This window comes from Rhea pennata, chromosome 2 (assembly GCF_028389875.1).
Source record: "Rhea pennata isolate bPtePen1 chromosome 2, bPtePen1.pri, whole genome shotgun sequence".
Classification (NCBI taxonomy): domain Eukaryota; kingdom Metazoa; phylum Chordata; class Aves; order Rheiformes; family Rheidae; genus Rhea; species Rhea pennata.
In genome coordinates this window covers 11482413-11497152 of record NC_084664.1, presented here as the reverse complement: position 1 = coordinate 11497152, position 14740 = coordinate 11482413, and the positions used below count along the sequence as shown (strand labels likewise).

The window sequence follows — 14740 nt, the reverse complement described above, 5'->3', positions numbered from 1 at the left end:
ATTGGAGTAAAGGATGTCCCTAGAGGGAATTTTCTTTTTCCTTCAGAGGATTTCAGGACCATTCACCATTCTTTGGAAATTCCATAGTTAGACATGAAAATAATCTGAAAAATGCTGTTAACTAAATTTATGTTGAATAACCTGCTGACACTGCCTGTAAATCCATTTAAGCTGTTTTCCTTCACTTTGAATGGTTTTGAACAATTTTTTAAAGGTACATCCTTCATTTTTTTCTTTGTATACCATTACTTTTGTCCTTTTTTGCTACCTTTGCAAACTGACACCCTCCAAAGTTGGGCACCTGGGCAAAATGATGGCAGATCATAGTCTAGACTGACCAATCAAGAACAGACCAGAAAGAAACAATTTGTGCACTTTACTGTGAATACCAATGGGTTATGAATTAGATATAAACTCTCCAGGAAACTGTGTAGGCATTCTTATGGACAGCTCAATGCAGACTCAATGCAATATGCCTTATTGGTAAAAAGAGCAGTTGGTATATTATTCCTAAGGGATGAAGGCCATTAGGCAAACAATACCTTTCAATGATATTGTTCTCTCTTCATGTACTTATTTGATTGCTGATTTCCATCTCAGGAAATAGAGGGCACAAGTCAATAAGGCAGGTTATATGTTGAGCTAGTAAGAGAAGAAATAACTTAGGACATAGATCATAAGATAAAAATTGTGTTAGGGAAGGGCTTTTTACTCTTACAGTTTTTATTAAAACTTTTCCTATAACAGATGCAATATAATGATACAATTAAGAAACAACAATTTTGAAATGGACTTCTAGGTTTTCTTTAACATGCTATTAAATTATTCTGCAGCACTAATTTCTACAAGATAGCCTTTAAGAGAAAAGCACAGGATATTTTGAACAAAAATAACCTCTGCAACTTCCAGCAGCTAGAATTAGAGCTGTAGTCATGATGGGATTTTAGACCTCGTGAGGATGACAACTCCTTTCACCAATGTCTTGCTTTGAACACATGTGAATTGAAGCAGAAATAATGAATTTAAAAGAATAAGGCTCATAAACTCTGGCTACCTGAAAACTTTCCTCAGTTTAACTCTGTGGTTTGGAACTAAGCTGAATTGATGAAAATTCTCTTTAAATTGATTTAAAGTGGCTTTATTTGGATTATCTGAATATCTAACTGACCTATAAACAACTGTATACTTAATCTGTTTGCATTCACAGCTGTATATATGTATTAAACCCCCTTTATATTTTAAGAATGATGTAACAGAAGAATCAAACCTGTAATTTTTCTATAATTATGTGAGAAAATAGTATTTAAAGTATAGTTTAATCAGTGCCTCAGTCAAGCTTCTGCTACCTGGTCTTTCAGGAAATTTCCCTTCGAAAATGTGGGAAATTTACTCCCTCACTTCCCAGTAATTTATTTGTACCAAACACTACTCTTTTGTCTTTTCATTAGTGTTTAGTAACTTTGAGATACATGCTCATTAAGTTACATACTGGCATCACTAGGTCTGCGTGTAGTAACCAGAAGTAATATGATAGCTGCTAATAGAAGGGCACATCATAAAACAGATGATTATTTGTTCCGTAAGCTCCAAAAACTTATTTAAGGAATAAAGCCCTGATGAGCTTTGTCTGACTACACTGTACACTATACACATCTGCATTTAAGCCAGACAACTTGTGTCCTTCGTATAGTCAAAGAAGATACAGTCTTTGGAGCCTGGATGCAATTCATCTTATCCTAATATCTTTGAATCACTGCAAGCACAATGAAACAGATAAATCATAGCATAAATGAGTCTGTTCTCCTCTGTTAACTCCCTCTCTCTCGGGAGAGGAAATGACTAGTTCTGATGAGTTGCCTACCTTTTAGAAGGACTATATCCCACCATTATCTGTATTAAGCAAAATAAGCCTCATTTGCTTTGTCTGGTCACCAGTGCTTATTTGAAAGGTTTTAAAATAATACGGGTTTTTTTGGTGATATTATTACTCAGAAAGCAGACTTCTGGTATCTGAAATCCCATGTGAGGTGGACCTCAGTTAGAAAAATTTCAAACAAAACAAATGCCAGCCTTCAAATAATGGCCTTAAAAACATGATGAAAATATAATAAAGGAAAAATCTTAATACATATTAAAAAATGTATAATACTCTTACCACATGATGGAAAGCTGACCAAACCAGTGGAGAGACTCCTGGGACAGATTCATATTGTCTAACTTTAGGTACATATCATCTGCATCTGCACCAGTCATTCTAGGTTCACTTTGTATTTAATGGAGAAAGCATAGGTGTTTTTACTCTACTGTCCTTCTAAGATATTTTAGATGCCTATCTTAGGATGATAGAGATCACTTAGGAAGGCATGAATCACCCTTTGTCTGCTTCTCTTCATTGGTTGTAAAAACAATCTAGATAGCTGGCTTAAATAAATCCATCCCTCCAAAATTCAGTGGCTGTTAGAGCATCTTCTACTTTACTGTACTGTCCTGCACTTTATATCTAACTTATCTGGAGGAAGGAAACAGGAACTTTACATTCCTTGGCATGGAAAACATTTACAAGAAAGTGAAATTGCTTATCCTAAGATGAACTTCATAGACCTATCCAAAAACTTTTCCCCTCAAAATGGAAAAAATGCTCAGCTGAATTACATAAAGCAGATAAATTTCATAGAGTTTTTACTCAGTGCAATGGAATCCTGTAGAATTCCAAGAAAAGGGAAAAAAAGACATACTGAGTTCAAATTGTTCTTGACACAAAGTAAAGCAGAATGTATAAGCAGGATCAAGGCTTTCCCTTGGGTACATTGGTCTGACTGTGATTTCCTAATAATACTTCTGGTCCAGAAACATTCTGATGAACTTCATAGTGCATGCCATGTCATGCGCATAATGGCAACTGTAAATCATTTGCTTCTGTGTTCTAAATTTATGAAAGTATAAGGTGCTGTGTATAGGGCAGGAATAATGGGAGGAAAATAATGTTAGATTAATGCAATTCATTCTGAGAAGCAGATGGGCAAATATGGAAAAAGTGAACAAAGGCAATGCACAGTAATGATGGATATAAATTTAATATGTTTGGCACCAGCCAATTTACATATTTCCTAAACAAATATCTCCAAGTCAAGACAAAAAATTAAGGAGAATCTACAGTCTCTCTCTAGATCTGGTATGCCCGGACCTTTCAAAGGATAATTAACATCCTAGAAAATACAATGCATAGACAAGAATGATATGGTAACACAAGCGGTGCTATTTCAAAAATAATGAATTGGTTGAATTATGAATAATTACATCAGAAAAAAATGATCAGAAGACGAGATTTGTTCTTACCCATTCATAATAGAAATGTGAAACATTTCATCATGCACAGCAGATTTTCTTATCTGGTGGGAACTGACTCGGCCGTGTTCAGAACATCAGAGTAGTTGCTAGAACAAATTTCCTGTGTCTTTCAGTTTTGTCTGTGCTAGCACAGTCAACAGTCATACTTTCCAATCACTTACATTCACATACTTACCAGCCTATGTTTTAAAACCAGGAAGGGTGAAATTCAACTTCCAGATCAGAAATTTAAATTTAATGTTTACTTGAGAGGTGTCTAATCACCAGTGTGTGGAAACAGAGCTTGATGAGGTTCCCTAAACATAGGTGTCTAGTGCCATTTGATGTGCTGCTGCCATTCCAGTAAAGAGGTCCTTTGACACATCTGCATACAGATGTCTAAGGCATTCCGGGTAGTACTAGATGACTACACATAGGTAAGCAGGTACAGTTTAATTAGGCCGTTGGAGCTGTGCTTACCAAGTGGAGACATCTCCGTAAGGGTAAACTGAATTTTGGCAGCATTTTCTCAGATCTTGATTCTTTGACCAGTATCTTTGGCTGCAGAAGGAAGGATGCTAATAGGAATGTTCATTTGGAAGTTAAAAAGTTTGGTTAAACCTGATGATAATGTCAAATGTTGCAGGTGGAATTTTGCGGGATGAGAACAGATCTCTGCCCTCTCTCAGTTAGTAATAAATTATCATCCATGATTGCCAAAAAAGCTCTTCTCATCCCATGAACAGATCTGAAATCCACTGGTACTTGACCTGGCATGTTCATTTCAGTGCAGTGAGTTTGTAGCTGCACTTTATTTGATTGGCCTGCAAAAAAGACATTTGGATACTGGTTTTGTTACTGCTTAGATGTTTTATAGCTAGAATGTTGTTACTCTGTATTATATATTTGAATGGAGAAAGTGAATGTCAGTGAATAGAGGCATTCTCTACTGATCAATAAAATGCATACTTTCGACTGTGGGACTGTAAGACACAGTGTTGGTATAGCTTACCTGAATTTACTTACATCATTAAATGTGATAGTAAGATGTGCAACAGGTATGCATTTGTGCACTATACAATCTGTGCTAGTCACTCAGAATGATAAGGTTTTTTTTCATATACACAATAGAGTTTTTGAAATCCACTCTGTGCAGTGGATACAGAAACCAGTTGAGTGAATTAGTAGTAAAGGATGTTATGACTCATTTTTGAAAAATTAATGCTATATTCAGTACCAGATAGAAGCCAAGTACTTGAGTTCTCAAAAATGTCAAACATGTTTAAGAATAGCTACTTTCTCTTGTTGAAAGGAAATGTGCAAGTTCAAATTACCTCTTATGGTTGCAGACTCTGATCTCTCTTGAAAATACGGGATAGATAGTGACTAGCAACAGAACTGCATAAACAAATTGCTATTTTACGAATTTAATAATCCAATTTAATAATACAAATAATTCTAATTACAACTTCATTGTGAGTAAGCTTATTTTATTCATTCAAATATTTTAAAGCATCCTGAATCAGAATAATGATGTTTTAGAACTGCCAGCATCCTAATACTTACCATGTACCATTTGTGTACAGAGTTCTTTACAAGAGCTACAAAAAAGGGTTTCATGGCAGATGTCCACTGACAGAAAGTGAGCACAAGAGAATTTTGACTGAAGGAAAAGAAGTGAAATAAGGATATCTACTGGGTAGGTGATGGAAGGCAGTCTTAAATCTGGAGTATAGACACCATGTGAGTTATAGAAAAGCGTACGGTTTAGTCAGTTTAGTTATATGTTAATACTAAATACATGATTTTGCATGTGCCAAACTCACATTCTTACTGTTCCAAAGTTATTTCTACTTAACTAGGCAAAGCTAAGACTCTTTCTTTGGAGCAGATATTATAACCAACTCATATCACATTTAGACTACTCTGTAGCAGAGAGAGACCTTACAGCTGCTTTAAGTTTTTCTAGCATAGTGAGAACCCTGAATAGATACCAATCTTTAATTATTCTTGGGAGGGAGGAGGTCATTTCTGCTAGGGACTGTGAAAGGATCAGGACACAATTTACATCAGACCTCCTGGTTTGCCTACTTACCTTTTGAAGGCTATTAACAGATACAAATTAGAGGAGTCCAGGGGTTCCTTTATCCTGTCAGGATTTGTTAAACTACTTGGTAATCCCTGAGATAAGAAGATGAGAGTGGCGTAAAGTTGCCCCATGTCCACTCTTACCAGCTGTTGTGTACAAGGCTTTAGCATAGCTATAGAGACTTCTGCCTCTGCTCTGCAGTATCATAATGATTTTTTTTTTTGTTTAGACATCACTGTTATTATTAAAAGGACAACTCTGCTAATTAGGTTTTTCTGTGAAAGTGAAAAAGAAACCTTCCACTCAGTATTTAAACTAAATAGATCTATTGTTGTTGCAACTTTTTTTGCAGATGACATTTATTTCCCTGAAACTTACAGTATTTACATGGTGGGTGTTAAGAACTTTTGATTTAGAGACCCTTCAAATTTATATTTGTACACTTAGTAGAAATGTCTTTAATGACATGCAAATGACAAGATGACAACTGATAAACCTATTGTGAAACTGCTGTGCATTAGTTACAAGTTTTGCAGTAGCTGCTTTATTAGAAACTCCTGATGTGCACATGGTCAGGAAATAAAATTTGCTTTCTTCCAGAATACTGATAAGTACATGAGCCTGCCAAAGTGTTAAGCCATTAAGTGTGAAGCAATACCCTCTTTCCATGATTTTGGAGCGGAGGTTAGGCTGAATTAAAGAAGGAACATGCCCAACGTATTTGCAGCGTTCCTAGTGTCATGGAAGAAGCCTGTTATGGGTTGTTGTAATTGATGCTGAGAAATGGTTTATCACTCAGTTCCCAGAAAATTGCCTAAGGACTGGCTGATGTTCCTTTTGCTGTGACGCAAGTCAGTTAAAGAAGCATAGTGATGCTCTAAAGCGCTTTTCTCTAGGCATTGCTTTCAGAGCTGCCCAGAAATTGAGGAAATTAGGGAATATAATTCTACCACTCTAATAAGGAATTGAAGGGCAAATCCAAGTTAAAATGTGCCAAGTAGAGAGAGATGGAAAGGGTGAATAAATAAATGCAAAAATTCAAAAATAGGAGACAGACATTGCACTTGATCAAAATTTTGAAATTCTGTCTGTATAACATGGCATACTCTACACTATTTTTAAAAACATATCCATTAATTCCATAAAATAGTGAATAACTCTACAGCTTTAATATTTTATCTAGCTTTCATGGAAAGTAATTTCAGTCTGATGACTTCATTGCAAGCATAAGTCAAGAAGCAGCTTAATTCTGACATTATTTAGCATCATTTTTTTTGATATTCTTATCCGAATATGATTTAATGGCTTAATGTATGGCTGGTAAATTTACAGATAACTACAGTTAACCAGCAGACCATGCACTGTAATCTGCTTTTTCTTTGTGGAAAAGATGACTTTCCTAGCTTTAACAAATAATTTTACTAAAGATATGAAGTGTTGTTTGGGTCAAAATTTAATGAAATATTTGAACATATGAAATAGGAAATTAGAGGGACTTAAACATGTCTTTAGATTTAAACTTATATATAAATGCATTACTGAGTACACTGGAGTAGAAGGACTGAGAGATTATCTCTTTCAGAGATTATCCATTCTTTCAAAGAGTGACTCCTCCTTCCCAGTTTGATAATATTTATGGAAGTTCATGAATCTCATACTTATGTTGACCTCATCAACCTGGGATAATCAGCTGAAACTATATCAGCTTGTGTGTCTAAGTTTCGAGGTTCTGAGGCTGAATTTTCTACTAGGGTCAATTGGCTTGAGATGTTGTAATTCAAAAATATATTAAAGATATTACACATTATCCACATGTTGTGTAGCGCAACAGAATAAAATAATGTGATATGTGACTTCTAGTCTTCAGATTTAATGTAAAATGATATCATTTTACAGTCAGTTTTATGTATAGTAAATGGCCTCTGTATATATTTTTTTCTGTGCAGGTCAACTTTTATATAAGGGTGAAAGCAATTTATACCCTTGGACACAGTGTATCTCTGATCGCTCTTACAACAGGAAGTATAATTCTTTGTCTTTTCAGGTATGTATTTTTCATGAGTAAATAAGAATAATGATAAGATAGTTTTAACAATTGTCTGATAACTGATTACTCAGGTATTTAGAAAATGCGTTGGGTTTATACTTTGCTAAATTAAATAGGTGACAGTAATGTAATGGTAACTTGATTTTTGCTAGTACCGGTTGTATTAAAAAAATTCAAAGCACTTTACAAATGTACAGACATTACAACCTATATAAAAAAAAGAATAGTAATTTTGGAATGGATTAAATAAATCATTTTTGTCTTGATTATCAAAATCAACACCTTGAATTGCTCTTGAAAATGAGTAGGAAGCTGGTTTTAATGCTGGACAAGTGGACAGCGATGTCTGTACTTCTGAGTGGTCTCGAGGAGTAGTATAATTGAAGGTAATCACTAATTTTTCTGGGTGGGGTTGTAAAGATATGGATGATTGTGCTGAAGGAAAGTGCTGAATGTGCAAAGTTTTGGTTAAGTGGTACTAGGAAAGGCACTGTTTGTTTTGATGTTGCCAAAGATTCCAGTAGTTATCTGAGACTAAAAGCAGACCCTTACTGCTAAAAGAAAGGGTTAAACAGTATTATCAGTATCAGAGTTCTCAGTCTCTCCAACTTCATGCCTTTATGTTTCATTTCTACCTATCTAATTAGAATAGCCAATATATTCTCCATCATAAACCTCGCACAAATTTCTTGTCCCACTCTCCACCAGTTACTAAGAAAATAAAGAAAATGCATCACCTGGGTTTGCTACAAAAGAAGTACATGTAAATAGTAGGAATAATAACAGGAATAGTGGTAGTAAGGAGTTGCATGTTGTTTGTCAGAGCATCAATCCTTTGATAAACTATTCCTATGGCTTATTCTGTAAACGATTGAGAGTGCCGTTGAACTGTCTCAATAATTAAATATTCAGAGCAGATACATGACCCATGATTATTTTTGGGGATATCTTTAAAAAGAGTGAATAGAATGATTCATGGTAATCTTTTTTATCCCAGCAAAAACTTACAGGCAAAACTGCTAAAACACAACCACATCTAAGGTAGTAGGTATATCATAGACAACTGACTGTTGTCCATCACCAGTCACTCATTTGCTGAGAATAAGACATATATTCATTTTTCTGGCAACCAGCTAGTGTATATACAGACTTATATCAAACCTCTTTACAGTTTTATAACAAATGTCTTGATAAATGTATTCTTAATAACTGTTCAAAAGGTGATTGAAAATTTCAAAGATGTACTCAAGTCTTACAACTTTAGACACAATTTAAATACCCAAATGAGAACCTGATCTTCCCAATCCTTCAGCTGAGTCAGCGGAAAGACAGACTTTTCTGTGGGAGATTATAAGGATTGTTTCTCTCTGTTAAGTATACAGGGAGTTTAGGAGCATTAGCCTCCTAACATTGTAAGCTAAATTAGAAACGCAAATTAGCTTTCAAATACCCTGGCCAGTATGTAGTTTCCCAAGCAGGTAACAAGGAGACACTTACTGTGAAGGCCACAGCTGAAGCAATGGTACAAGTTCAACTGTATCAACAGTAGAAGTGAATACAAAATGCTATGTGTGTGCACAGCTCTTACTATAGTTCCTTTGGGAGTGCTCCTATATAACAAAGCCTTCCAAAGAAAATGTCAGTTTCTTTAATATGTGTATCTTAGCAAGGAGAAAAACACAGATCTTCAACATTTCTATTAGATGCTTGCTCTCATGTACATCAGCTTCCTGTAAACATTTCTTCAATGGTAGTTTTCTTAGTCTTATCAAAGATAAGGCATAGTCTTACCAAAGATAAAAGGGTAATAGTTTTTGTGTCACTGTTAAAGAGCAACATTTATCATTATACATAACCCTGAATAAAAAGACAGTACCTCCAAATGTTGATATGATGGCCTTTTATAGATCCAACATTTATTATTTCAACTACTGAATGTGACAAGGTACTAAACTCTAAATTAATTGCTGAAGAAAAATATTTTGGTCCCATACCTCTGTTGCATATGTCTCTGAATTCTATAGAAGCATGTGATGCTGTGTAACATAATAATGATACGTCTGTTTTTTTACAGAACCTGATTCAGGAAAGGACTTGCATGGCCACAGAAATAACTGGAGTTTTAACTGCTTTAATTTCAGCCTGATAGTATGTCCTTTGTAAACTGGAGACTAGCAAAATGGATCTATTATTTCCTATTGGATCTATTAGATATAAGTCTATTATTTTCTATTATTTCCTAGCATTGCTTGGCTGGAAATGCTGCACTCACTGCGATTAGCCTTGCATTTGTAGTTTCGGATTGGTTACTCAGTGTTTTTCAGTACAAATTTACATCTGAAGACTACTTGGAAGCTGACACTGCACAGAACACAACTAGCCATAACATCCTATTGCATCTTCATCTTCCATTGGTTTATCATACTCACTAAAATGCCCTGGCTTCTGACTTACTTTCAGGTGCAGTTCAAGGTGCTGATTTTGACCAAAAAAACCTCGCAGCAATTTGGTTTCTGGAAATTTGCTATAACATATCTGTGTTAAATGGGGAGATTCTGAAAGGAATGTCTTTTAAGTGAAAGACCCTCAAGTGCTAGATCGCTTCCCCTTAGAGCTTATTCACTTGGAACAGTAAATTCCTCATTTTTTGTCAGACTTTCACATGGCTGCTGGACAAAAGAAGAGGAGTTTTATATCTCACTGGACAAAAAGGATATGCTATCTAATGTTTTACAAGCATTCTCTAATTGTTATCACATATCACATATTCACATCATAGCATGAAAAGCCATTATATAGGAACATGCAAGAATTAAAGGAGTAAAAATATAAACCAGAAAGTAATGTGGGAGCATGTCTGAAACACATCCAAGTTAATCAAGATTTTATCTGGAAGAAAAAAACGAATGAAATGTGGGAAAACGCTATTAGGATCTTTTGGTCTGTGATACTGAAAAGGAGTCAAAGATGCTTTATTTGTATATTTTAGTCAGAAAATAATGATAGTAATAAAAGAAAACAGCAAGACAGCTAACAATATGCAGAGGAGGAGAAGATAGGTGCTTACTCAAGGTTCATATCACTAAGAAAGACAGAGAGTAGTAGAAGTCTATTCAAGAGGCTTTCTGTCTTTAAATCTAAAATGCCTATTTTTAAATCTCTTCTTAGAAAACTTCATTGTACTCGGAACTACATCCATCTGAACCTGTTCCTCTCTTTCATTCTAAGAGCAATCTCTGTTTTAGTCAAGGATGATATTCTCTATTCCAGCTCCAACACAGCTCACTGTCCAGAGGATCAAACCTCATGGGTAATAAACCTCTTTTGCTACCTGGTTTAATACTGTTACCTCACTACATTTTCCTCCCTGATCCTTTTGAATATATAGGAATACCAAGCCATCAGAGTAGAGCATTCTGTAGAGAATATAATGACTGGATCTGTAGGTCCAAAGCAGGCATTTGGACTACCAGGGGTAAATTCTGCAATTTCCTTTATTCTCCAGTTATTCTTGCCTGCAGCCTGATAGGACCTTGTTTGAATTTGTCGGTTTTTGGCCTGTTGGCTAATTTCTGATGCGTTACTTGGGGGATGACCAGCTCAGTAAAGCTGCTTTGTCCTGCATTGGCTGGATCCCCCTTCTGGTACCTGGCAGCATGGAGGATTTGCCCCTTCAGCCTGTGTGTGCACTGCACAACTCTGTTGCAGGCGCAGATTCTTAAAAGCACCCCATTTAAAATAGGATGCAACTAGGTCCTGAATCTGAATGCCAGAGATTCGTAATTCTGGCTGACTTTAAGGACAGATACCTTCACTATTCAGCATCTGGAAATAGACCTGATACAGGTTTAACTGCATGGGAAACAGGGAGGGAAAATATTTTGGTGCAGGTGTGTAAGTCAAAAATATAATACAGAGGAGCATATGTGATAAATGTTTATTGGAACTTAAGAGGGAATACAAAATTTTAGGCATTAAGTGTTGATCTGATTAAGCATCAAAACAAGTTTCAATTGTCATTTTTGAAATATTTAATTTTCCCCTGTTAAAGTTCCTGGCCTGTTGCCGCTCTGCAATGGATATCCCTTCAGAGTCCTGCGGCAAGATTAGTTAGTCACTGAACAGGATGACTGAATTAAGCTGCTTCTCTGGACTTCTGTCTTTCTCACTGGGAGAGACATAGTCTTTTCCAGGGGGCAGCTTATCTCATCTATTTTAAGACTCTCTCTGGACATGCCTGTCCTCTCTTCACAAACTGTAGGAGAAGCTAGCTAGCTAGTGGGTGGCTAGCTTGGACCAGAAACTTTGCTTTAGACAGCTAAAATTAGGTAAAATGAATTCAAGGTTTTGGGTCTTACTTAGTTGCCTGAATATATGCATGTAATGCTACATGGGATGCCCTGAGATATCCAAAATATCCACATGGGGCTGAGTGGGAGACCCATGCCCTTCTGGCCAGGCAGCTGGAGTCAGGGGTACCTTAAGACGTCTGACACGGTAGTAGATACCTTTGTTTAGACAAAGGAATCGATCACTAAATGAGTAAGATACCGAGCTAGGCATTTGGGATACTTGGGTTTTTAACAGAAGCAGCGGAGGTACAAAGTGTTTTAGAACAAGGGATAGAGTAAAGCAGTTAGAAACTAGGAGAAATCACTGTATAATATTTAACTCACTAGGTTGCATTCACCATATCACCACATTTCTCGGTGTCAGTGGCAGTGTCAGCAGAAACATTTTTATGTTCAGTTCTCACCTACAAACTCCTCCTGGGAAGTACCAAAGTAGCAGCAGCCAGCACTGTGGAACATCAGCAGCACAGACTTCTGAAAATTCATTCTGCAGAGCAGCATACAGACTATGATTATGCTGGGACTTCAGTTTGTCATATATGTGTGTGTTGTCTTATTAATTAAGAAGCACTAGAGCATTTTCTAAAGGGAAAACATCATTTTTAAAAGTCCACTCAACTTCTAAGTTTGCTTGGGATATTCATGATACAAAGCTAGATTTTTCATTGTTTGCTTTTTTGGTCTTTATTAATTCAGAAAGCAATTTCTTCGTTGATTTTAATATGTTCTGAAGCTCGGAGTACAATTTTGAAAAAATTAAACAGCTGGATTTTTTTTATTAGCCATTTAACAGCTGATGATTTAATCTAATAGCCATTCATTAACCAGCTATTGCAAGTGTGTGCATTTATTGAAAGCAGCACCTTTTAGAATATTTATGCTGTGATATTTTGAAACTTTCTAAGTTAATTTACTCCATCTAAAACTTCTGTAATAATTATATACCATACTCATTCAAATGTACCAATTTGCTTGTATGGTTAGCTGAAGAAAAACTTTTGCTACTGGACCTGGTTTAAAAGCATTATGTGGAGAGTTAAAACTTACAGGAAATATTACTAACAAAATAATACAGCATTTTTCTTGCAACAAGTTTCATCCCTGTTCTCACATTTCAGGTGGGCTGCAAGGCTATTTTGGTATTTTTTCAGTATGGTGTTATGGCAAACTTTTACTGGCTCTTAGTTGAAGGACTTTACCTCCACATCCTTCTTGTGCTAATATTCTCCCCCAACAGACATTTCACAGTCTATCTGCTGATTGGATGGGGTAAGAACTTAAATACCTTCCAATAACGCTCTTTTTTCTTTACCTATGTATTAGTTAAGTTCAGTGTTTCAACCAAAGTAATGATGCTGTTTCTATTAGAGGACTGTGGTCAATGGAGCGACTCCTCAGACTCTTTAGTTCCTCAGTCAGCCTCTCCACCATAGGTACGGCCACTGCAGCATGGGGGAGAGCAGGTACAAAATTTCCATGCTCGTCCCCCAGGTTACTGCTAAGCCCATAGCCAGCCAGGGCCTGCGGTCACCTACCTGTTTGCATATTCCTTGGCGTGGTTCTCACCTGTGCCAATTTGCACTCCTTGATATTGCCTGGGGGAAGTTCAGGGGACAGGATGGTTCAGGGACTACCACCCAAAGCATGATTCGTATGATTCCTGCTGTCCTAATTTGGGAGGAGAAAGAAAGTTCAGGTGTATAGACACAGGCTATGCTGTGCCACTTGCCTTTGTTGAAAAGCTCATTAAATATTTTCCATCTGTTTTTAAATACACGTATTCTTTCGATCTACAGACAGTGCAGCGACCTATATATATGGAGCAATTTAAAGCTTCCAGGAATAAGTGGTGATAAAACAGCATTTAGGCTTTTCAGGAATAAACCAGTGTGTGTGAATGTCTCCACGCTGAATGATTTACCCTTCAGTTTTATATTGTAGTCTATTTAATTGGGAACGGGTATGGGTATAGTATCTCCCTATAGGTCACTTGAAAGAAACCTAAGAAAGAAACCAAGAAAGACACCTGCTTTGTCTGTTTAGAGATTACAGCTGCATTTTTATAAGAAATGAACCCACTTTCTTGCAGTATATGTTAGTAAGACAGTGCTAGTGCTGAGTGACTGATCAGCTGGGCCTCTCACTCCATTATACACTTTACTATGTACTGTATATTTGGGAAATTAATGGTTACAAGCAGGCTGAACTTACTTATTTATAATCTTCCCCTAAACCTCTTTGTTTTTTTAGGAATTCCTACCATATTCATTATTACATGGACAGTGACACGAATCATTTTGGAGGACACCGGGTAAGTAGGTGGGAAATGGAAAGCCTGAAGTCCCGAACTGTACCAGTACAAGCCTTACCTTGGATAAGAGGCAAGGATATGGTGCCGTTCACAGAAAGGTAGTTTGCTGTTCTAAAGGAGATAAATACAGGAAAGCTGAAATCTTACAGATGTGACACTCAAGGGACAATTGTTTAAAATCCCTTCAGCATGAAGTTTCTGCATGCTATTTATTTGGGAACTTTTAAGAGGAGGAAGTGGCAGAGAGACATTCTGACTAATGCTCCTCCTTGAAGTCCACAGGTAGACTACTGGCATCTTAACTTGCGAACTGGCAACTCGAAGGATTGAAATCTAGAAATCTTTGGATATATTACGTTCACATAAGTGAAGCAGTGTAAAGTAAACATATTAAAGCAGTGCAGGTTCAGGTAACAGTGTGACTGAAGAGAGCAAGGCCTAGCTATTCTTGGCACAAGGAGAGGAGCTCAGGTAACACTGCGGGAAGGTCAGACTCACTGCACCTGCTGGCACTGAGGAATGGGACAGAAGGGTTAGTGGAACAAACAATTTTCACATTCTTTTTTGGGAGGTCTGACTAATATTTTTCAGTTATTTGGTTCTGCAGTTAAATT

The 14740-nt window shown here is 36.5% G+C and overlaps 1 protein-coding gene across 4 annotated transcripts in view; it reads left to right on the top strand.

Moving 5' to 3' along the window:
- Positions 1–14740, top strand: part of VIPR2 (vasoactive intestinal peptide receptor 2) — a 61986-nt gene that overhangs the window by 29968 nt on the left and 17278 nt on the right. Inside the window, exons 5-8 of one of the 4 annotated variants that reach the window (XM_062568849.1) lie at positions 7363–7460; positions 10632–10773; positions 12934–13084; positions 14066–14126. In XM_062568849.1, the coding sequence (XP_062424833.1) occupies positions 7363–7460; positions 10632–10773; positions 12934–13084; positions 14066–14126 (452 nt within the window). The remainder of the gene's footprint in view (positions 1–7362; positions 7461–10631; positions 10774–12933; positions 13085–14065; positions 14127–14740) is intronic. The other 3 variants (XM_062568846.1, XM_062568847.1, XM_062568848.1) reach the window with 3 other exon arrangements.